The sequence below is a fragment of the Eulemur rufifrons genome, chromosome 16 (assembly GCF_041146395.1).
Source record: "Eulemur rufifrons isolate Redbay chromosome 16, OSU_ERuf_1, whole genome shotgun sequence".
In the NCBI taxonomy this organism is placed as follows: domain Eukaryota; kingdom Metazoa; phylum Chordata; class Mammalia; order Primates; family Lemuridae; genus Eulemur; species Eulemur rufifrons.
Window position 1 is genome coordinate 11,269,721 of NC_090998.1, and position 24,491 is coordinate 11,294,211.

Here is a 24,491-nt window from a genome sequence, read left to right on the forward strand (position 1 = left end):
TAATTTATCTTGCTTTTGCAAGAATCATATGCCTTCTTCTCCCACAAGTTGCAATTGCATATTTCTTACCTATATAATTAAATAATTGAGATTTTTTTTCTGAGACTTCTAAATATTGTTTGCTGGTGCTATAGACAAAAATGATTACTTTTAATATGATATAGTCTGACAATGTGTGAATTACCAAAAGCAGCCTAGTGATCAACACTAAGGTGCTCACACAGTAGTAATATTCTTTGGGGGTGAGGGGTTGGGGACAGGTAAACTCACAACTAATGGACATGATGAGCATTGTGGGGGGGGAAGGGCAAGCTTCATACCATGGTTTTTGTGTAGCAAAGTCATAACATGTAACCAAAATGTTTGTACCCCCAAAATATCCTGAAATAAAAAAAACTTGCAAAAAAGTAGATGGAAATAAACAAAAAAAAAGCAGCCTAGTCAGGGAAAATTGCAGCTATGTGCAACAATACTTAAAGAACATTGGTGGAGAAAAACAATAAAAGTGATTCTCAAAGGCTCCTCATGAAGTTATTCTCTTAGAAAGATTCCAGAAAGGCTATCTAGAAACCCAAAGGTTTTGATCTTTTCAAGTGACTCTTACAATGCCACAGTATCCTCAAGGCTGCCTGTCTCAGCTGCTGTTTCCCAGAATCAGAATAAATGAGTAGCCTGAGGAAAAGACATTTATTGCTAACATGACAAACTTTGCATACTTATTGTTCCAAAACATAGAAAATATCCAACTTGCCACTTGTGCGGGGAAAAAATGAACTATGAAGAGGAAGAGAAAAGACATCACCACTCTCATGGTCCTCTTGTGGGCCTCTGTGCTGGAGTCTCTAGGGTCCAGGGAGCTGAGCTGCTAATTTCTAGTGTGTCTCACCAAGGACCAAATAAAAGGACCAGTGAGGTCAGAGTCAGAATGAGGGGGATAAAATAGGTCAAGGTAAGAAGAGCCAGGTTGTTAACACAGAGAGTTTTAGGTACATCTAAATATAAAGACAGATTACTTTTATCTAGCATAGAGGCATTCAACCAAGGATCAGCAAACATTTCCAACAACAGGAAACTGAAACTCATTGAGAACAAACAAAATATAAGGAGCAAAACAAGCACAACAAGCACAACAATCACTCTGGTCATTCTCCACCTTGGCCAGAGGAAAAGAGGGTGGGGAAGTGGGTTCTCTAAAAGAAGTAGAAAGCTGAGCCAGGTGGCAGGCCAGGCAGTCAAGTGATTCATTACACTCCAAAGCATACCAATAGGTTTTGCTAGTGTTCAAGAGGTATGAAAAGGTGAACCAAGTCCCAATATACATGACTCAAACAGTGACACCAACAGCTGACTGATTCTGAAGATGGCCAAGCAGGTGAGGATGAAGTCAGCTGAGGACACGTTTGGTTCTTGACCCACTCAGAGCAGTTGACCAGTGCAATGAGCACATGCCCCGGCATTCTGATTACGAATTCTGCTCTTGCCAGGATCAGAAAGATTTTCTACAATCAAGTGAACATTTGCATAGAAAAGAGTCCTAATTTTTAATACTCTCTCTCATTAATACACTTGCAATTAAACTGTTATAGAATAGCATCCATTTCTGAAAGTCAAGTATGCAAATATGGGCCAGATTCCTTTTCACCAGTTCGTAATTTCCTCTTCACCTGAAATACTATACCATTTGGATCCCAATACCACTGCTGTTTTTCATAGAAAGCTCTAGAAATAATCTAAATAATTTTGTTGTTCTTCAATGACTATATTTTGTGCTTACCTTCTATGTGTCTGACATTCTGCAAATGCAAGGTATTAACATGTTTATCACTAAAAAAGAAAACATTAAGAAGTCTATAAAACAGTGAGAGCAGAGAAAAGGAGACAGAACCAAGAATAAAATGTAATGTGAATGTAGAAAAGGGAAGTATAAACACTATTGTGGGGAGAAAGGGGAAGGTTACAGTGGCCTTAGATCTGGGAGATACCTAGAATTTCATGAGGAAACCAAGTCATATTTTGGAATGAATGAATAATACACCAAAGACACCTAAACCCAAACTACTTTTCTAAAACTGAAGCCCTCTACCTGATAATTTACTGAAATTTCAGTCTAAAAGTTCCTTGGGTATCCCACAGGAATATGTTCAAAATTTCACTTTTCTCAATTTTGCTTTTACATTTATGTTGCATTTGTTTCAGCCAGAGATATAATGCTGTCAATTTAGCCTTGATAGACTACTAGAAAATTGTTTTAGATAAAGTTAAAAAAAAGTAAACAAATGTATCTGCTCTACATTCTAGGAACAATGATTTTAACAAAGCCTATTAGTGTCTCAGAAATGAAGGCAGAATTACAGACTTTCTGTCTTCGTTTATGTGTCAGCAAACAAATATTATATGATTAGCGATTAGTTGCCAGGAAACAACAACAGACGAAAAAATGAATAAATTTATTTTTAAAATGTGACCCTTTTCAGTATTGCAGCCACATTCACCAATTAAATTCTATTAATTAATTTTTAAAAATGTATATTTCAAGAATGATGTTGTATAAAGAACTGCTGGTAAATAATCTCCTATGAAATCAATATTTCCATTGGGCATAGATATTTAAAGTTACAGTAAGAGTGAAAGAGAGAAAAAAGGAAGTGATGGAGGGAGGGAAGGAAGGAGGGAAGGAGTGAGATTATCAAACAGAGGAAGGCTGAATGAAAAGGAAAAATTTGGTAGTATTTTAGAGAGGAGGATGATATCTTTGGTCAAATTAATATCTAGAAATGGAGAGAAATTTGTGGCTATGAGCAGCATTTAAGAGGAAGAATCAGTAGACTGGGTGATGGATTTTGGGGCTGAGAAAGAAGGAGTCAGTAATGACAGGCTCTGCTTTGCACCCGGCTGCATGGAGTCCTGTGAAGTGAGGGGACCGCTGGAGGACAAGCAAGTTTAGATCCAGAAAGTAGGAGATGGAAGAGAAGTTGGAAGATGAGTCTGTCCTGAACATTTTGGAGAATCTATAAGTCATCTAGTGGACAGCCTGAATAGGCATTCAGTATCTGTGACTGCAGCTCAGGACAGAAATTTGGGCTAAAAGCAGATTTGGGGGTCGTCAGCTCATTCTTGATTTCTTGAGAGACGATGCGCTCCAACGACCCTGAGGTACCCCAGAGGGTGAAAAAAACAAAACAAAGACTAAGAAGCAGTCAGATGGAAGAGAGAAACCAAGATGCAGTTAAGAGCAAGGAGTGATAGAAGGAGAGTAATCAATACTTGATGATGTTAATGAAAGGTCACATACTAGCTGGACTAAGTACCAAGGAGGTTCTTAGGTAATTAGCAAAAGCACTTCAACCAAAGAGAAAGCAAACTGCCATGGGTTAAAGACTCAATGAGATCCCAAAAATGAATCATTTGAAACCTAGTAACTGTAATTCAATGCATTAACAGATTAAAGGAGAGACATGAAGAGAAATTCTACTTCTTATCATAAATATTCTTAGCAAATGGGAATAAACTGTTCTTCCTAATGAACAGTTATCTGAAAAAAACCAGAGGAAATATCATACCCATCAAATGATACTTTGAAATCTTTCCCCTTGAGTTTGGGATCAAATCAGTGATAACCATCTTACCATTTTAGTTTTTGGAGGTTTTAACCAATTACAGTAAGGCAAGAAAAAGACACAAAGAAAAAAAAATTACAAAGCACACAACTGTCATTATTCACAGATTATGACTGAGATTATGTAGAAAATCCAAAAGTATCTTTTAATCTATTGTTAGAATTTGACCATTTAGCAAAGTTTCTGGATAGAAAATAAAGTTGCAAAAAATGTTTTTATTTCTTCATACCATCAACCAACAGTTAAAATGAAATACGCTTTTTAAAGGACAAAATTACTAAAGATTCAATGAATATCATGTACCTAGAAATAAATCACACACACCAAAAAACTGTATAAGGCCTCTATGGAGAATATTAAAAAGTCTGAAAAGGTGTTAGCTTTTTGGGTGATATACTTAGCTTATAGTTAATACATATTGGATATAATCAAACCATTCAAATTTTTCTTAAATTTAAACTATTATCACATACTCTTTTCCCATTTTAGGCATGTTATCCAAGGACATTAAGTTCTCTGTGTCGTTAAATATATTTAAGTTTTTCTGCCTTGTTTCTAAATTACAGACTGTCTCCAGTCCAAAAACAACCACTAACATAGTATCAGCCATTTCCATCTCCATGGATACCAGCCCTGCTGCTTTCACCTAGTGCTGCCAGTTGATACTTTCCCTTTTTACCATAGCTGTCAGCTGTAGTTTTCCATGTCAGGTGATAGGTGACAAGATAGCCTCTATTTTGCTAATGTGCAAATACAGACTGATATTGTTTCTCTTTTTGCATTTTCTTTGCCTAAGAAATTTGCATCTGTATTTACCTATGCAAGATCATGGGGAAGAATCTACAAATTGTAAATTTTAAAATTCACCCTAACTCTCATTTCATCCAAGTACATGGGAAAACTATGGGTGGGATCATGGTCCACAACAGGAAGAATAGAGTGTGCAGCATGCCCTGCAGTCTGTCATTGAGCAACTGTTTGACCTTTTACAAACATAGGTAGTTGCGCTGGACTGTCGTCCTTCTTCTCTGCTTTCTCTGCAAGTGCTAGGGGAATCCGTATTGGAAGCATCACTGGAGTCAAGGTATAAAACATCTACAATATCCTCTAATCTATAAGTCTAAGAATTCAATGGCAAAGGAGATTTAGTTTGCCAGAAGTTGCCATTCTTATAGTAGCATACAGGATGTTTTTTCTAATGAAAGTGGTTCCTGTGCAGGTTCTGGTAGGAACTGACATACTAACCATGTCCACTTGTTCAGGTGCCTGTTTTAAAATATCTGACTGATTTTAGAAATGAGCCAAGAAATTAGTTGAGAAGAAACCATAGGATATCTGAGGGGGAATCATAAACAACGTTAGGCATCATCTTCCTCTGCTTGTGCCGCTCTAACAGAATACCACCAAACTGGGAAATTTATAAAGAAAAATTTATTTCTCACAGTCTGAAGGCTGAGAAATGCAATATCAGGGTGCTGGCCTCTGGCAGAGACCTTTGTGCTGCGTCGTCCCATGGCAGAGGGGCAAAGGAGGAGAGAGGGGTGGAGAGAAAAGGGCATCAAACTCACCCTTTCATGAGGAGCCTGCTCCTGTGATGATGAACCGACTCCTGCAGTAACAGCATCAGTCCATTCAGGAGGGTGGCGCTGTCAGGACCTAACACAGGTTAAAGGTTCCAAATCTCAACATCACACACAGAGGATCAGGTTTTTGAGACATGAATGTTGGGGGACACATTTGAACTACAGCATTCTACCCATGCCGCCCAAAATCATGTCCTTCTCACATGCAAAATACATTCACTTAACCCTATAGCTCCAAAGTCTTTTAACTCATTCCAGGATCAATTCAAAAGCCCAGAGACTCCTTTAAATCAGATATGAGTGAGACTCAAGGTAGGATTGAGTCATCCAGAGGCAAATTGCCCTCCAGCTCTGAGCCTGTGAAATCAGAACCAGTTACCTGCTTCTGAAATACAATGGGGGGGACAGGTATAGGACAGACATTCCTATGCCAAAAGGGAGAAACAGGCAAGGAAAGAGGGATCACTGATCCCAAGGAAGTTCAAAACCCAGCAGGGCAAACAACACCAAATCCTCAGGCTCCACAATAATCTTTGATTCCTCTTCCCACCTGACACACTGGGGTGGGCTTGGGCCCCCAGGCCTCAGGCAGCCCCACCTGCATGGCTTTGCTGGGCTCTGTCCACTCAGCAGCTCTCAGGGGTTGGAGGCTTTTGGCTGGGGCTCTCTCCACTGCTGTTGCACACAGGTAGCTCTCCAGTTCTGGGGTGTCAGTGGCAGCTCTCCCACTGTAGCTCCCCTAGGCATTGGCCTGGTTGGGCTTCTCAGCAGTGGCTTTTCCCCTGTGACAAGTGTCTGCCTGGACCCCTGACTGTCACAACATCCTTTCAAATGCAGGTGGAGGAAGCCATGCCTCCACAGCCCTTGCATTCTGTGAGCCTGCAGAGTCAGTATAACACCATGTGGAGGCTCCAGGGTTTATAGCTTGTACCTGAAAGGGCAGCCCCAGCTGCACCTGGGCTGGCTTGAGCTGCTGTTGGGGCAGCTGAGAAGCACCTCACTGGAATGCAGGGGCAGAGACCTGAGGCAGCCCAGGGCAGGGAAGGCTGGGCCTGAGGATACCATGGTGGGCCTGGAACACATGGCTCTGCTTTCTGGAAGCTCACAATGTGGTGTAGGAGACAGACAGAGATTAAGCTAGGGAGCAATTACAAAATGAGGGATTCAAAGAAAAGGAATAATTATCTGTAACTATCCTGTAACTGTAACTAACTTTCCTGAAGAAGTGATGTTTGAATTAAGATCAGATAAAGAGATAGGAGTTAATTACGTAAAGATGAGAAGAAAGGGTCTAGGGAGAAGGACTGGTTCAAATGTTCACTGGCAAAATGAGACAGATTCTTTTGTGGGTTTAAAAGAGGCCATTGCAGAGAAAGGGAGTAAGTGCTATGTGAGATAAGAATGAAATTCTTTGTCAGTGGCCAGACCATATAATACTACATAAATAATTTTAGTCTTTGTTAAAAAGTGAATGAAAAGACTTTGGCAGATTTAAGCAAAAAGTATGATGATAAAAATTGAATTTTTAAGTGATGACTATATCTGTAGGGCTGAGATTGGATTGGAGAGTAGCCAAAGTGAAAGCTGGGATACCAGTCACAAGACTGCTGCAACATCTCAAGTAAAATGAGATTATAGCTTTAATTGAATGATGGGTCAAGATGGAGAAGATTGAAAAGTTTTCAATCATGTAAATCTTTAATGAACATAGTAATTTATTAATGGAAATGATGTGCAAGAATGAAACTAATCATTGCATGCTATTGTCATTTAAGATGCAACTGGCCACTGTTGGTAATTTATTTTCTTAATATTCTTATATATCCACTCTTCTTTACTTGATGTGTATATTAATGGAATATAGCCCCCGCCAAAAAAAAAAAAGAAAGAAAAAAAGAAAAAGAAAAAAAACCATGGCATTCTTTTTTCATCTACTAAATTTCCCATTATTTTCTTTATATTGTATGAGAAAATACATTTTTAAGTATCTTAGAGTTAATTACCCATTTTCCGTAGCTAATAATGCCATAAATCAAGAGTAATTCACAGATGGATACAAATATACATGCACACATTTCTGTTTCTGTACCACAGTAATAGACTAGATAGACTTCTTAAAAATCAAATTTGGAGGGTGTATTTTGTATTGCCTGCCTTATTATATAGACTTATATTTTACAAACATCTATATAATGTCAACTGAATTACTAAATCTTCCATGTGCTTATTTGTCTGATATTAAAAGTAAATAAAGAGGTATTGATATGCAAGATTCCATACTAATCTCTAACAAATATAGCTCAATTCCACCTTGATGTGAAGCCAACACAAGGACAATACAACTTTCTCCCTATCCAGAGAAATATACTATAAATAAAAATCCTTCCATGAGGTCAGGCAATGTAGTCTACAGCTGAAGAGAAGAAAGCCCATACAACAAGGATTCATTTACTAATAAAAGTGAACTATAGCAAGGAAGAGAAGATTTGTGAAATTATTGTCTTTGTGTTCTTCACAGTAGTCAGAAAAATACTGCCTCTGTGTTACAGAACAGAAAGCAATGCAGTGAGAGGGAATGGCTTCATGGAGATGAAGAACATGGCAGCAGAATCAAACATCCACATGGAGACAGGAAAGTGAACAGCTGTCATTGCAATAATTAAAATAAAAGAGTAGAAATGGAAGATACAATTCTCTCAGACAATAATAAAAAATAACTAAAATAATGGTAAACCATATAATTCAAATGGAGAAGATAATAGACTGCTAGGTCAAATAATAACTGCAGTAATGGTATCAGTACCAATTTTAATTTGCTCTCACTATTTTCCTAGCACCTTACAAACAGCATATGTAATCTTCACATAGCTCCATTAGTTCAGGTTCTATATTATCACTGCTTTTCCATATACACAAACATATGATAAATAGAGAATGAATTGAGGCTTAGAAACATTAAGTATCTTGCTAAATTTCATACAACTAGAAACTTGGAAGAGATTTAAAACTAAGTCCTGGCATTCAGAGCTCACACTGAATTAAATCATTAGAGTATGCTGCCGTTTATATCTGAATCATAGATTTCATCTATCCTACTCATGAATTCCAAAATCTATGAGATAATATAAAAGGAAAACCTGTACTGATCACAATTCTAAGGATATATTTCTAAATCTTACATAATACACTAAAAAATTCATTCAAGTATCAAAAGTGTAATGGTCATGGTTTTAGAGAGGTATATACATACATCCCAATGTGTCAAGTTGTAAACTTTAAAATGTACAATTTATTATATGTCAATTATACTTCAATAAAGATTTTATGAAAATAAAAAGTTTAGTACCACAGGACCCTGTAAGATTTATTTCATAAATGTGATAATGGCTCTGTAAGAAATATAGACACACATGTAGACAAACACATAATAAACATTATTGGGTTGGAAGAGAAAAAATACATAAAAATCTCTAGAGACGTAAAAATATTGCATTTAATTTGGCATACATTCCTGATTGTGTACCACTAAATAGAATAGGAAGTAAATTTTAAATTATTTAATGTTTATATTGCCAATGAAAATCACACATAATGTAGAAACACCCAAGAAATGGCCTACTAATGGGATTATTAGAAATTCCTTGCCTTCCTGATTACATGCAAATATTTTGCTGGTTTAAAAGAAATCGGTTTAATGCATGCATGTATAACAGCTATCTCCCATAACCCCATGAGTGATAGCAGATTCGGGACCATTGTTTTTTAACGCACAAACCACAAGGATAAAGAAAATTGTAAAGGGGACAAATTTTGGAGGCTCTAGAGTGAATGAACATGTGGTGAGGATTATGATTTAGCAGACTAAAAAAGCTGAATCCTAAGCAGCAATGGAAAAAGTAAGAAGCAATTGATTTGCATTCTGGATGCCCAAAGGACTCAGGTATTGGCAACGAGGATAAAAATGGTGCTAAAAGCAGAAGGATCTCATGAAAGACTCTTTAAGGCAGTTTGACTAGAGATCCCCTCCCTCTTCATATCCATGTAGCTGGGGGATTGGCCCTCCCTGCTCCAGTGGAAGACCAGATATTCCTTCCCTGGAGACAAGAGTCACTTGCCTGTAATGGGGCACGCTAGGCATAGTTGAAAATAGAGGAATAGCACTAAAAACTGAAGGATTCCTTCAGTGTAATGTACTCAGTGTAAAAATCTCCAGATTCTTGACCCACTAATCCCCCAAAGCACTAGGATCCAGTTTTATATTCTCCAGACACATTGGAATTGTCTTCTTTAGGGATTCTGAACAGTTTTTTTTTTAAAAAAGACCTAAAAATAGATCGGGCATGGTGGCTCACACCTGGACTCCTAGCACTTTGGGAGGCTGATGTGATAGGATCGCTTGAGCTCAGGAGTTCCAGACCAGCCTGGGCAACATATGGATACCTTATCTGTACAAAAAATTTTTTTAAATACGCTGGGCCTGGAGGCATTCGTCTATAGTCGCAGGTACTCGGGAAGATGAGGTGGAAGGATTGCCTGAGCTCAGGAGTTTGAGGTCACAGTGAGCTATGACGATGCCACTGCACTCTAGCCCAGTGACAGAGCAAGACCCTGCCTGTCTATATAAGTAAATCAATAAGTAGACGTAAAATAATTTCTTTAGATTCCAATATTAAGTTTCAAAATACAGATTTAACAAAATATTATAGTGGCCACAAAAAATATAAACTGTCTAGGAGTCAACTTATTAAGAATTAATAGAATCCCTAGGTCAAAAACTATAAAAATCTATTCATGGGAAAAATTTTCATACACATCATGTCTTGCTTTCTTCCTTTTTGGAAATATAAAGCATTGAAAAGATGTTTGTCATGCCCAAATCAATAGGGAAAATATGTAATTTCTGTATTAAAGATATTCAAAACTAATCATGAAGTTCAACTGAAAAGAACACGTGAGAATAGCAAGAAATATTATAAAATATAAAAACATTCAGGGGTAGGACTTGATAGTCCACACATTAATATATGTTACACAGCTGCTATAAAAAAAATGTGGCTTTCATACAAGCATAAACCAATAGTTCAAAAGAAGGGACTAGAAAGTATGGATTGAAGTATATGTAAGAGCTTCATAAATAATAAAAGTGATATTTCTAGTCAGTAGGGAAAGATAAATTATCAAATTGAACCACTATGTGGTTGAAATATTATTAATCATCCCACTCGGGGGGATGGGGAGGCATGGGAAATATATATAGCCTGAACTTTTGTACCCCCAAAATGAGCTGAAAAACAAACAAACAAAAAAAAACACTATAGAAAATTTAAAAAAAGAAATATTATTAATCCTGTGGCTGAAATGTGAACTTAGATTTATATAATACTTTTGTACCATAAAACTACTTATACAATATGCCTTAAATTTAAAAGAAAACTATTCAAAAGCATATTAAGAAGAAGAAAAACATTAAAAATATCCTATCTTGGATTACAAAGCCTGGTTATGAGTATACAACAAAATGAGAAACAAAAGATGAAAAAACTCATAAATGCACAAAAACATCAAATCTTATTTTAAAATGATAAAAACAGCGTTTATTCAGCCTGCTCTCTACACCTAGCATGATGTTATTTCATTTCTTCCTCACACAACGTTATGTTGCAAGTTTAGTGTTATTCGCATTTTTTAAGGGAAGACAGCGAGGTTCAGGGAACACTGAGGTCTCAGGACCAATAGGCATTGGGTGCATGAAGCAGGGTCTTACACCGATTCTTCCTGCTGTCCCCACCACTCCATGACCACGAGGTGGAAGGAAGTGACAGGTCCCTCAGGCACAGGCAGGCTGTGAGGCTCAGGGAGACCAGGGCTGGGAAAGGCAAGTCCTGATACCCAGACGACAAGGGATGCAGGCTGGAGTCCCAGCAGCCATCACGTGGCCCTTCCTGCTTCCTTGCCCCACTCTGTGGAATCCTAGACATGGATGTGGAGGAGCAGACAGAAACCGAAAGGGGGCAGACTGCCTTACCCATAAAAGGGAGGTTTCTCCTTAAAGGACAGATGAGTGTAGCCATGGAGTGAAGGGAGCCTGAGTTCCTGCAGGAATTATTAATAGCAGCAGTATCACTGACCCAGCCATGGTACACACGGGGCTACTTGAAAAGAGCTTCATACATAGTAAAGAGAGGATGGAGAGCTATAAAAGTATCTGGCCTGCACACTACATGCTTGGACAGACTGACTACGCCAAACACACTCATGACCCATAAGAAGTGAACATTCTTGAAACCTTGTTTTTCCAGAAACACTGATGACTCCAGAGAGACTCATAACTCTAGTTAAATCAAAACCACCTGGCAGACCCTGTGGCTGGCCCAAGCTCACCAGCCAGACTAGACACAGGAAACCAGAAACTGAAAATTCAGTCCAGATATACAGTCCTGACAGGCCCACACACATTGAGCTGTCCCAGCTGATGATCTGAGAAGACCAGCCCTTTACACAATAACCAATCTGGAAACAATCGATATTCCAAACTCGCTGATTATCCTGGAGTGAGTCACTATCCCAGTAACCACAACAGCTCTGTCACATAACCAACCTCCCTTCCCATCCTGCACCCGGGTCCCACCACCCTCCTGCCCTGGCCGGGAAAAGGCAGATGGAGAGAAAGCTGCGTTCACCTCGTGGTCCACTTTCTATCTCCTCTTATCCATGGACAGAGATCAGATATGTTTCCCTAAGGTTCAGCTGAGCCTAGTTGTCAGAGAACCACTAAATTCTATAATATGCAAACATCCAGGAATCACATGAAAATAGGCTTCTTAATTTACATATATAGACACTGGTAGATCATAGGAATGTAATTACTGATTTCATTCACGGTTTGTTATTCTCAATACCTTTAAAAGAGTTATCAAGCTTTAAAAAATTATCTTAGATTTTCTATAATATCAAACATCAATCACATCTCATCTGTCTTGAACTTAATGTAGCATATAGAAGTAATTACAAGAATTATAAGTGTTTCGATGCTGACATAGGAGGAGTTTTTAACAGAATCTATCAATGCACTTGAAACACACACTGAAACATGTCTTCATTGCTCTTTTTAAAATTTAATCATGGGACCATTAAATATCATATTTGAGAAACTGATATTGATAATTAAGCTTAAAATGAAATATATTAAATATAAACAGAAAATATAGACTTACCAACCATCTCCAATTTTGCTGTCAGTGTTCAAAACACACCTTCATATAGTGGGAGCACGTTGCCTTGAAAGTTTGGATCCAGCATATAGAACACAAGCAACCAGAGGAGAATGCCAGGGATCACTATTGCTTAGTCCCTCTGGCCCACTGTCACATTCACTAGCAGGTGGAAAATGACTAGAGAATTCTCTGCATCAATTCTTATCAAGTCTTTTGCAGGCTGTCAAAGGCCTTTGGGGTCTTGTCCTCCACTGACCACCTACACACACATATCCACACACAGCTCTGTAAATACTGTTTCCAAAGTTGTTCTTGGTTTGTTAAATCTGAAGCTGTGTGTTGGGTTTCAGCATCAGAAACCTATATCTTCTTTTCAGCATGAAGTCGTCTTCTTTATATTGCAAGAGTATTCAATTATACCCAAGCACCAATCGTATTTCTTTTGGCTCTCTGCTCAACTTTCCCTGTCTAAACCAGTCAAAACAAATCTAATTTATATTTGCTACTAAAGAGAAAAACAGCAGGGAAGAGGGATATAATTTATCAGGGATGGGGGCCATGGATGGCTCGCTGAATTGGGGACCTTTGCATAAAGACATGGCAGTTAGAGGTGTACCATGTGGATTTCAGTAGGAGGGAATATCCCTGAAAGGCCCTGAGGCTGGAGAGGCCTGGTGTGTTTGAGGAACAGCTGAGAGGGCAGTGGGGCGCAGGTGAAGGAAGAGTGCTCTGTGATGAGGTCAGACCGGGGCCTGGGGGAGGGGCGGTGGGCAGACCTGGAGCCTTGTGAACAGTCAGAGCTTTGGATTTTACTCTAAATGCAGCAGGGAAGAAGCTATGGAAATCTTAGTAGCTTCATTGTAGGACATCCGAGGGTACCCTTGCCAGGTTCTGTCCTGATTTGGGATCTGCGGTGAACATTAGAAAATCTTGACCACATTTATGGCTGCCAACACCAACTGTGTGAATTTATTCACATTAAGATAATGGCATCAATGAACAATAAAGAGGAATGGCGATTTTATTTATATCAGTGAGGGGAATTAGGTAGCCCTTTTCATGACCAAAAAGAGGAAAATAGGTCATCACACAACCAAATAATAAAATACTGTAACTAGGATGTCTTGGCTCTGAGATCATAGGCACAGAAATACAGATTGTGGCCAGCAGATTTTTTTTAAAGTGTTTAAGGTGAAAAGCTGTTTTTTAAGAGACCATTTTGTCTTTTTCATCGATAAGAAGAAAACTTTGAAAGTATCTCAAACTGAAGGCAAACAGAAATGCCATTAACAGAAGCTTTAAAATTCAGAGGCCAGGTTGGTATATGAAAGGGAAACCAAATGATTTCTAGAACTAACTCCTTTATAAACATGGGGCTAAGGAATAGGCAAGTTAGGATGGTGTCTTTGTCTTCTTAAACTGCATCTACATTAGTGCCGCCCTAAATAGTCAAAACTGAAAACAGTCCATCTTTCACCTGGAATGTCATCTACAAATAACAAAAACAAAAATTGTGTAACTATCTTCTGACTTGCTCACACCAACCATCTGATCAATTTTTTAAGTGAAGATTGATTCTTGGCAATCCAGCTCAGGACATGGGTCACTGTAGACAGCATTAAGCAATGTTATAGCTGAGTAGACTGCAGTAGTTTGGATTTTGCAGATTGCGTCCTTGTTTGTGTACTTAAGCTAAGGAAAACTCTGGCTCAAAGGACATGAGATTAATCAAGAACAGTAGCAAACCACCTGAACCGTCAGAGATTCAACAGAGATTATCACATTCTCCAAAATGCATGTTGATCCATGCATATGTCCACTGGGACTTTTTCATTCAGTATAGTTCAAGATCACATGGCTTGCACAGTCTAATATACCTTCTCTGCTTAAGTTCTAGGCCTACAACAGGGCTCACGTGTAAGCCTCTTTTGACATTAGAAAAGGTCATTTGCAACTCTTCTGGATATCAATGGTGTGACCAAACTGGGGCAGGGGGAACAAACCTCATGACATCAAGATTATAAAATGTTTATTTTAGGGGAAAGTGATTGGCAAGAAAGCAATGACAATCATTGTATTTTCCCAATAATTTTATCCCAGGATAGGTTACAGCTCTCTCCAGATTGCTTAAGAGTCACTATGAAAGTGATAGTCGTACTTTTCTCGGATCATGGCTTGGGGATCCAACGCAGGCTCTTGTGGAAGAAGGTGCTGCAGAGCTTAATCTCAAAATGCCATTGTTATTGGGATAGTAGTAGCCACTGCCCCAGCCTATGACCCAGGCTTCCTAGGTCATATTTAAAATGACCTGACATATTTAAAAATAGTCATTTTCTGTGCCTTTATTTCAGGAATAGGCCCCTGTTCCTACTGCTAGATTTCTCCAAGGTTAGGCCATGAGAAGTGAAGACTTAACCCTAATGAGATATTTACTGCTAAGTCCCACTCACAAGAAGGAAGGTTGTGCAGAGCTGTTTCAATCTTCTCTGTCTTGGTAGTTAAAGAAAAATTTAGTAATACTACAATGTAAATCTAAAACTACAACCAAATATTCTCAGCATCTTCTAATCAGTACAAAGCATTCCTTAACTATTTTACTGAAAGGAGTACATTCCAAACTAAATTATCCGCGCTATCGGAACCTAAATGTAGCCAGTCTGGTTTTAATTTTACATATAAAGAAATATAATAGATATGATAATCATTAGAAAATTTCTTATACTGTGTCTAACATGATGAATGGAGTTTTAGAAACCTAATGTCTATATAGGTCTAGATATGAATGTATCATCACCATCATCATCATCAATACATCAGAGCACCACACAGTAGTTTCCTGAAGTAAGAGCACATTTGATAAAGCCTTTACGGTTCTTACATTCTTCCCAACATCTACAACTGACCTACTGCTCCATAAGAATTAACTTACAACTTACATATTTTCAACATTTATTTTGCACAGTTTCACTTTGTTTTTGTTTGTTTCTATCATTGAACAATTATGACAATTGTAAACCCTAACAAATATTTCTTCATTGTTGATAGTGTATAAATCTATGTACAATTATAATCTCTAAAAATTACCATTTACAAACTATTCAATATTGTAATATCACTAGCAAGCACAATTTTATCACCTGCTAGCCTTAAGCTTATATACATTTTGTGCTACTTTGATGTAACTTAAATTATTTTATTGTAAAAGTCAATGTAGCATTAGACACACAGGTCTAAAATCTAACCAAATATGCGTTATTGCCTTATATAATTTCCTTTCTATTCTAATCGCTAGTACGTTGGTTGTGTTAGTTTTCTCTGACAGGGGACACTAGTATTTATGGTATGACAAAAATACAGCCTTATGCACAGGCACACAGACAGAAGGACACACACACACAAAAACACACACACTCTGGTCAAAGGGGGATTTTGGTTTTTTCAAATTAGGAAGCATTATGCACCTAGGGATAATTATTCAATTTCTTTGTATAAACTTGGTTGCTTTTTCTCTTAATTTGCAAGGGTAGGATAGCTTCAATTTCTAGATAGATTTCTAATGATAGAATGCTCTGTTGTTATGAAGTTATGTGCTTTGAAAATTTTTGGCCTGTAATTTATTTTTCGCTCAGTTTTATAAAAATATTTCACCTACTCAGTTTGGAGGGCATTTTCATTTCTAAATACTCATGTTTTTTGCTTTTCACATACAAGTGGAATTACACACTTGCCAACACAAATAATATTAATACATGTTATATTAGACATTTTCCATTCATATTAAGTCTCAAATATTCCCTTCTTACTAGCAAGTGTCATAATGACAATGATGCTTGTTTTTTTAAACATCCAATGTTGTCGCTGGGTGTGGTGGCTCATGCCTGTAATCCTAGCATTCTCGAAGGGCAAGGTGGGAGGATTGCTTGAAGTCAGGAGTCTGAGACCAACCAGAGCAAGAGTGAGACCCCATCTCTATTAAAAATAGAAAAGTTAGCGAGGTGCAGTAGCGTGCTCCTATAGTCCCAGCTGCTTAGGAAGCTGAGGCATGAGGATTGCTTGAGCCCAGGAGTTTGAGGTTTCTGTGAGCTATGATGACATCACTGCCTTCTAGCCAGCAGGGACAAGAGCAAGATTGTCTCAAAAAAAAAAAAAAAAAACAAATATTGTGAGCAAATTTGTTGTTTTATAGGCTATTCTAGAGAAAATTTCTGATGCTCAATGGTCCAAAACAATTCAGTGAGAAAAACAGAAGGTAAAATGAATTTTCAATGTCTTCTCTTTATTTCCTCTGGAATATAGAAAATTCTGGAAAAGTCTAGGAAGTCAAAAGTTTCACTACTTTTAGGTGACACTTAAGATGCCATAGTAGTCCCACAGCAGTCTGTCTCAGCTTGCTATTTCCCATAATTAGAACAAATGAGTGGACTGAAGGAAAAAGAGTCATTGTCAATATGACAAAGAGTCTGGCCTGCTGATTCTGCAGCTGAAGGAAAATCAAATCTGACAGTATGACAGAAAAAAAGTGAACTATGAAGAAGAGGAGGAAAGATGTCACCATTTTTATGGCCCTCTTATGAGCCTGGATGCTAACATCCCTGGAGCCCATGGAGTTGAGCTGCAAATTTCTGATATGTCTCATCAAGGACAGAAATAAAAGGACCAGTGAGGTCAGGGACAGAAGAAAGGGGATTAAGTTGATCAAACTGTAAACAATCCAGGTGTTATGATATACAGTTGTACTTACATCTGAAGATAAAGTTGAGTTTCTCTCTTGCTGGTTATAGATATTAGTCCAGAAGCCACTTAATGTGTCTGCTAATGCAAAGTTAAAAAACAATAAGCACAAAGACAGCAGTTGGAGCACAAGAAGCACTCTGCTAATTCTCCACCTCAGCCAGATGAAGCAGGGGTGGGACAAACTGGCTATTTTGAAGAAGTAGAACACACTCAGACAGGTGGCAAACCAGGTACCTAAGTGATCAGACATCATCCAAATAAAAGTAAGACATTTTGTTAGTTTACTGAAGAAATATATATGTGGCCATAACACCATTAGAAATGACTCAAATAGCATTATCCACAGTTGAATGATTCTGGAGAGAGCAAGGCTGGTGAGGATGATGTCGGTCAATGAGATCTTTTGACTCTTCACCCAGTCGATGCCATTAACAAGCACAATGAGGCCATTTCCGAAGATTCCAACTATGAATTCTCCTATTTGCACTATGAGAAAGGTATTTTCAATTCCAGTTGGCATTTCTATAGACAGAAATCCAGAAAGCTAGTGCTGTTCCACGGATACTTTTCCTGTCAAAATGTTGCAGAATAAGATCCAATTTGATCCTTATCACTTCATATTAAAAGTGCTCAAATTAACTCAGAACATTCTACTGTTCGATACCATCTCACTTGTCTTCACAAAGATCTTTCTCTTTTTTATAGTAATACCAGTATAGCCCTGAAATACGTGTGAAAGGAGATCCAGTCCCACAGATCTTAATGAAACACTGTGACATTACTTTCAATCTCCTACTGGCTTCCAAATTAAATAGTAAATGTGCCCACTCATCATTGGCTCTGGCACCATTTCCCGCTTGTGAGGACATCTGGGAGCATGAAGTCAGGTCTCCAAACATGCAAAAAGAAGAGAGATTTCTTTACACTGATTTGTATTTTCCACTTCAACTGACACTCAATACCATTTGGAATCATGTATCTTAATTTTAATAGAATTCTCTAAAAATAATCTCTATAATATAAACATTATTCATTAGCTCCTTTATAGAAAATCTGTCATATTTCAGATTCTGTCATAGGTGAATTAAGTGTAGTAGAAAGAAGCAACATCAGAGAACTTGCAAATAGGAAATAAGTAAATATAAGTAAGCTATGACTAGTAAGCTAGTGTCGTAGAAGTTTGTGGTAAAAGTTTGATCAAAATGCAATTATAACACCAACGAGGATATTGCAAAATCTATGCTCAAGGGCTAATTTTTCATTAGGATAGTGACAATTCACTTTGGTCTTAAAGCTTTTAGGATTTCTTGAGGAAATAGCTGAAAGAAGAAATGATTTTACACAATGATATAAAAGCATGTGCAGAGGTGCTATCGTTATACCTCTGCCTGAGGTACTATTCTGAATTTTGAACTTTGTTTCCAGTAATTGGCTGCATACTTGATTCCAGACAAGCTGAAAGGGGAAACAAAAGTAAGAAAAAAATGTAGAGACTGTGCTGGCACTTTAAGACAGGAGTCTGCCGGTCTCTTCATTTCCCAGCAAATGAGCAAAGTTCTCTTTCCTTCTAATCAAACCGCTCATCTTCCTTCTGCTGATGTGGCCTCAGAGAGAAGTGCTGAAATTTCAGTAACAGTATTTGGCATCCCTGGGTGGACCCCTCAGAGCCTCAGTGGAATGGCACCCTATGAGGAAGGGAGCAGACCCAGATCAAACCTGTGGTTTCTCACAGGTAGGAGCAAATTCTTTTCAAGGTGAGAGATGAAGGCATGGCCACAGCAGCTGCCAGAGTCTGTTTTAGCTCCAGGGAACTCCCATCTCTGTGTCCTTGAAGTAGACACAGCTTGCTGCAACCAGAAGTGAGTTGAGGAGATGGAAATGGATTTGGAGTGTGTCCAGACACCAGGCCTTTTGTTGGGCAAGTTCCCTGGCATGCACACCAAGAAACAGATATCAACCAATACAGGGGGTTTTCCTAGCTTGTTGTTGGGCTTGTGTGTTTTGAGGAGCCTTTTGGGTTGGAAGTCACAAGGTTGTGTGGAGCTAGGGAAATTGGTTAGAATTTGGAGCTCATTTGTGGTTCCTAGGAATGGGGGAACAAGGCCACCATTTGGGGAGGGTTTTCCAGGGAAGGGGGAGATTAGGCCACCCATTTGGGGAGGGTTTTGAACCTTCCAGTTTGGGTGACATTTATCCCCTTTGCATTCCATCACCATTTGGTGTGGCATTTGTCCCTTTTGGTTTCCCACTTGTTTGACAGCCCCTGGCATTTTTGTGTTGAGTATCCCTGGTATTGTCTCTGAGTTTTCTTGCAATTTAAAAAAGCTCCATCTTAAAGACCCTTCTGAAAAACACTCTGGCTATGAACCTATGTGCAAAGAGAATGGTGTTCTGTTAAATGAAAATTCCCATTTTATTGCTAGGCTGTGGAATTTTAGATTGTTTGTATTGGGAATTATCAACATTGTTTGTGTCTGACTGTGAGTTTTTGTACCACTTCTTTGTTGAGCTTTTGTATTGTGATACCACATTTCTGGAGTGTGAGGAAAAGTGGTAGTTGATGGTCCTTAGTTTATTTTGAGCTGCTGGTTCTTTTCTTGGGAATTTGTTGTTTGAATTCTAACTTTAATTTGGGGGCGCTTTTCAAAGGGTCTTTTCTATTGTCTGCTCCTCCCAAAATTAATCTCAATGGGCCTTTCTGTGCTTTTGCTAAAGAGGAAACTGAACTGTTGCTTTTGTGTATAAAAGAGGGTGTGATTTGCATGAAAGAGGGTGGGTATGACTCAGTGGTGAAATATTGTAGAGCCCACCCACAATCAGCAGGCTATGACCTACTGCACTGAACGCTAGTCCAGAGCCTGGCTGCTTCTGTTAAAGAATGGAAAACACATTCTTCAAAATTAAGGAAAGACAAGGAGAACCGCCCACTTTGGGCACCCCAGTCGATTTATGGTACCCCTATTTGCAAGTATTTGTATAAATGAGAAGGTTTAAAGCCATGACAGGTTTTTTAGGGATGGCCAATCCTTGTCTGCAGGTTTTCACTAAAGGGAAAATTATATCAAGGAAAATTCAGAGCTTAAATAGTCAAACTGCCACTACAGAGTGAAAATGTTGAGTCTCAAGTTCTCTGCTTGAAATAAACTCACTGTTGATGGTATACAAAATGATCTGTGTTTGTGTGGGTTTTGATAAATGAGGTTCTCCTGTCCCTGCTGGAACCACACAGCCAGCCAGGGTGACTCACTAGCAGCCTGCTGCCAAGTGGGGCACAGAAAGGGGGAAGGAACAGCTGCCAGCACCACCTTCTTGGCATAATGGGAGGGACTGGAGGGGGCATGGACTGAATTCATTCTTCAACATCAACCCATTAGGTTATGACTCGGGGTTGGGAATAGTCTCTCTTTATACAGCAGGTAGCTCAATTTAGCCAGAGAGCACCCATATCCAGGGCAAGGCAATTAGCATGTGTCCTTCACAGCTGGTTAATATGGCCTTTAAACTAAACTGAAAACTCTGTGCATTCTTCTAGCTATGCCAGCCAAGAATCTTTTGAGACAGTTGAAAGGAAAAGCCACCCTAGGGTGGGGTGCAATCCGTGTGCGTTTTGGAAAAACGAAGGACATGGAAAGGAACCCTGCCCCAAATTGCACATGGCTCCAGGTAACAAGAGACTCTCAGGGAAGCAAATTGTTCCTTCCAGTTCAAGACTCAGACGATGGAAGAGGGGCCCGGGGGGGCCCTGCATCACTAGTAGCTCCAACCCAAATATCCCCATAGAAGCCCTAGGTGCAAATTGACAATGAGAACCCAGTTAGTGGACTTTTACAAAGAAGGGGGCCCAGGGCTCCATGCCTTCCCACTGAAGCCCCAGATGCAAATTGACAGCAGGATTCGATTGGTGCCAAGTTACATGGGCAAAAGAGGTCCAGAGAAGGGACCCCCACATCTTTCTGCCATGGCCTAGCCCCCAGCACCAGCTGTCTTTGGTACTCCACAATCCAGGCCATGGTGAGGCAGCCATCGGCAGGCAGTGACAGAACTCATCACAGAGGGTCCAGGGAGTGGACCTATGCAAACAGTGGGAGCACCAGGAGCTGCTCCACAAGCAGCAGAAACTCACCTCTAGGGGCATCACTAAGCTCATGCTGGATAAGTGCCAGGGCCTGGTGAAACATGTGGGAGATGGCCATTGTGGAGCAGTTCGCTTTAAAGTTCAGGTGTCAGTGGACCTGCACATCATTACCACTTTGGCAAGAAGGAAATTACCAAAAGTGAATAAGGCCATATACTCCATGGGACCATGGGATATAAAAGAGAATTTAAATTCCCCATACCGATGAGTATGGATACATACAGGACCTACATGCCGCTAATGATATTGTATGAATGATACTCGGTTGCATTTCAGTGGCAGGACCCTGGGACTGTGGTGGCCTTGCAATGCTGCTGGACTGTGTTGGGGGCTCTAAAAGAGCTCTTGTTCTGTTTCTTGGGAGCTCAGTGGGGCACTTGTGGAACCTGCCATTGGACAGATTTGCAAATAGCAGGTTACGTATCTAAAGTTCATAAAAATGCTGATTGCCAGAGGAAATCGGGACACTGGTAGAACAGTTAAGGAGGTCACTGGAGGTGATATGTTCCTCAGGGCCTTGATACCCCGGCTAGATTTAGATCCCCTCTAAAACCAAAGACCCCCTGGGACTCTGACACTTGGGATTGCACAAGTAAATGGAGACAGAATTCTCATAGACTCGTTCTCCTACCCAAAGCCTTGGTTTGGCCTCTTATGAGGCACCTGCATGAATGCATACATTGGTAGCATGATACCTTGATACATTTTATGGGACCTCATTTGAGAGGACCCCATGTACAACTAACTGTTTATATGCTTGGGCCATTCTAAGGACAGAAAGGTGACCCACTACACAGGGAGCCCAACATGTGGGGGTTCACTATTTTGATGATTGTCAGTTTCACTCAGATGCCTGCGCTCGTACTGGTAGATACATTTACAGGCTGGGTAGAAGCTTGTCCTACCCAAAGGAAAGAGAGGAGTGTCTGAGGTTACCAGAATCCTTCTGGATGAACTCACTTCAAGATGGGCTCCTACCAGGAGCTGACAGGGCCTTGGCCGAATTCCGAGGCATAATGGTGTTTGGATTCTCCATGACAATGCCTACTGGGGGAATCTTTGCTTCCCTCTATCTACACCTGGATCTACTGCACAATGTTCTGTGGTCACCCATAAACTTCTTTGAATGGACTGCAGCGGGATCCTGGTGAACCATTGCTCCAAGAAGCTGGACATGGTGGACTCAGTGATCCCACAGGTCATCAAAATGCTCATAGGCTCCTTTCCTCCATAAGGAAAAATAATGAGCCCTCCTTTGTAGTGGAAGCAACCCAGCAAATAAGCCAAGACCTATATCTAAAATGGAAAATACATGGAACCCACCAAAAGTGGAGTAAGGTATTGCTACTGGCCCTCCTCCGGGTAAGGGTAGCACTTTAGAGGCAGGCTTAAGTTAAGCCCCTAAGAAATAGTTTATAAGAGATGCTAGGAAGCATCTTTTTTACTACTGGTAATATAACCATGAGTGAAAAAAAAAAATAGGGTAAAACAATGTGTTAAATGAGTGGGTCAGGTGCTAAACTTCCACATTTCTACCAGGACTTTTTCTTTCAGTACAGTTCAAGACAACATGCCTTGCACACCCTAAAATATCTTTTCTGCTTAAATTCTAGGTCTATAACAGGGGTCATGTATAAGCCTCTTTTGCAACTCTTTGTAAATCAATGTTGTGACCAAAATGGGGAAAAAAAAAAAAAAACAACTTCTGACATCAAGATTATACAATGTTTATTTCAGAGGAAAGTGATTGGTAAGAAAGCAATGACAATCATTGTATTTTTACAATTTTTTGTTCCAAAAAAACCTGTAACTGGGTTACATATCTCTCCAGATTGCTTAAGACTAACTATGGATGTGATGGTCGCAGTTTTCTCAGATCATGGCTTGGGGCTCCAACCCAGGCTCTTGTTGGGGAAGATGGTGCTGAAGACCTTAATCTCAAAATGCCATTGTTATTGGGAGAGTAGTAGCCACTGCCCCAGCCTATGACCCAGGCTTCATCTTAATAGGCATGTTCTGTGCCTTTATTTCAAGAATAGGCCCCTGTTCCTTACTGCTCCATCTCTCCAAGGTTAGTCCATGAGAAGTGAGGACTTAACCCTAATGAGACGTTTACTGCAAAGTCCCACTCACAAGGAGGAAGGTTGTGCAGAGCTGTTTCAATCCTCTGTATCTTGGTCATTAAAGAGAAGTTTAGTAATACTACAATGTAAATCTAAAACTACAACCAAATATTCTCAGCGTGTTCTAATCTGTACAAAGTAATCTTTAACTTTTTTACTGAAAGGAGTACATTGTAAACTAAATTATCCTTGCTATCTGAACCTAAATGTAGCCACTCTGATTTTAATTTTACCTTCCCTAAAGCAATACAATCCCAATGATATTGTTATAACATTTCTTATACCATGTCTAACGCAATGAACAGAGTTTTGGAAATCTAAATGTCTATAGATCTGGATATACATGTATTGTCATCATCATCATAATCATCATGATAATCCTCAATACATCAGAGCACCACACAGCACAGTTTCCTGAAGTAATAGCACATTTGACAAAGACTTTATGGTTCTTAACATTCTTCCCAGAATCTACAACTGACCTACTGCTCTATCAGAATTAACTTACAAGTAACACATTTTCAACACTTATTTTCCACAGTTTCTTTTTGTTTCTATCATTGAAAAATTATGGTAATTGTAAATCCTAACAAAGATTTCTTCATTATTGATAGTTGTTAAATATATTTACCATAATAATCTCCAGGAACTACTATTTACAAAATAGTCAATATTGTAATGCTACTAGGAAGCACAATTTTATCACCTGCTAACCTCAAGCTTATGTATATTTTTGGCTACTTTGTTTTAATTTAAATTATTTTACTATAAAAGTCAACTCAGTATTATACACACACACACGCACGTGTCCAAAATTTAAGCAAATATGTGATATTCTCTTATAAACTTTCCTTTCTATTCTTATGCCCAGTGAGTTGATTGTGTTAGTTTTCTATGACAAGGGACACTACTACTCATTCATGCTTGACAGAAATATATCCTTACACACAGACACATGCACATGTTCCTGCACAAACAAATTCAGTATCAAACTGTGATTTTTCATTTTAGTAAAATAGAAGTATAAGCATTAGTATACACCTAGGGATAATTATTCAATATCTTTTCATAAAAGCAGTTGATTT

General features: G+C 39.1%; 1 protein-coding gene across 1 annotated transcript; it reads right to left on the reverse strand.

The window, feature by feature from the left end:
* Positions 1-563: 563 nt before the first annotated feature.
* TAS2R42 (taste 2 receptor member 42) lies at positions 564-1,517 on the reverse strand. The gene is given in 4 exon segments (XM_069490596.1): positions 564-640; positions 643-894; positions 897-1,400; positions 1,403-1,517. Coding segments are annotated over 4 exon segments (948 nt in total).
* Between the last annotated feature and the right edge of the window lie 22,974 nt (positions 1,518-24,491).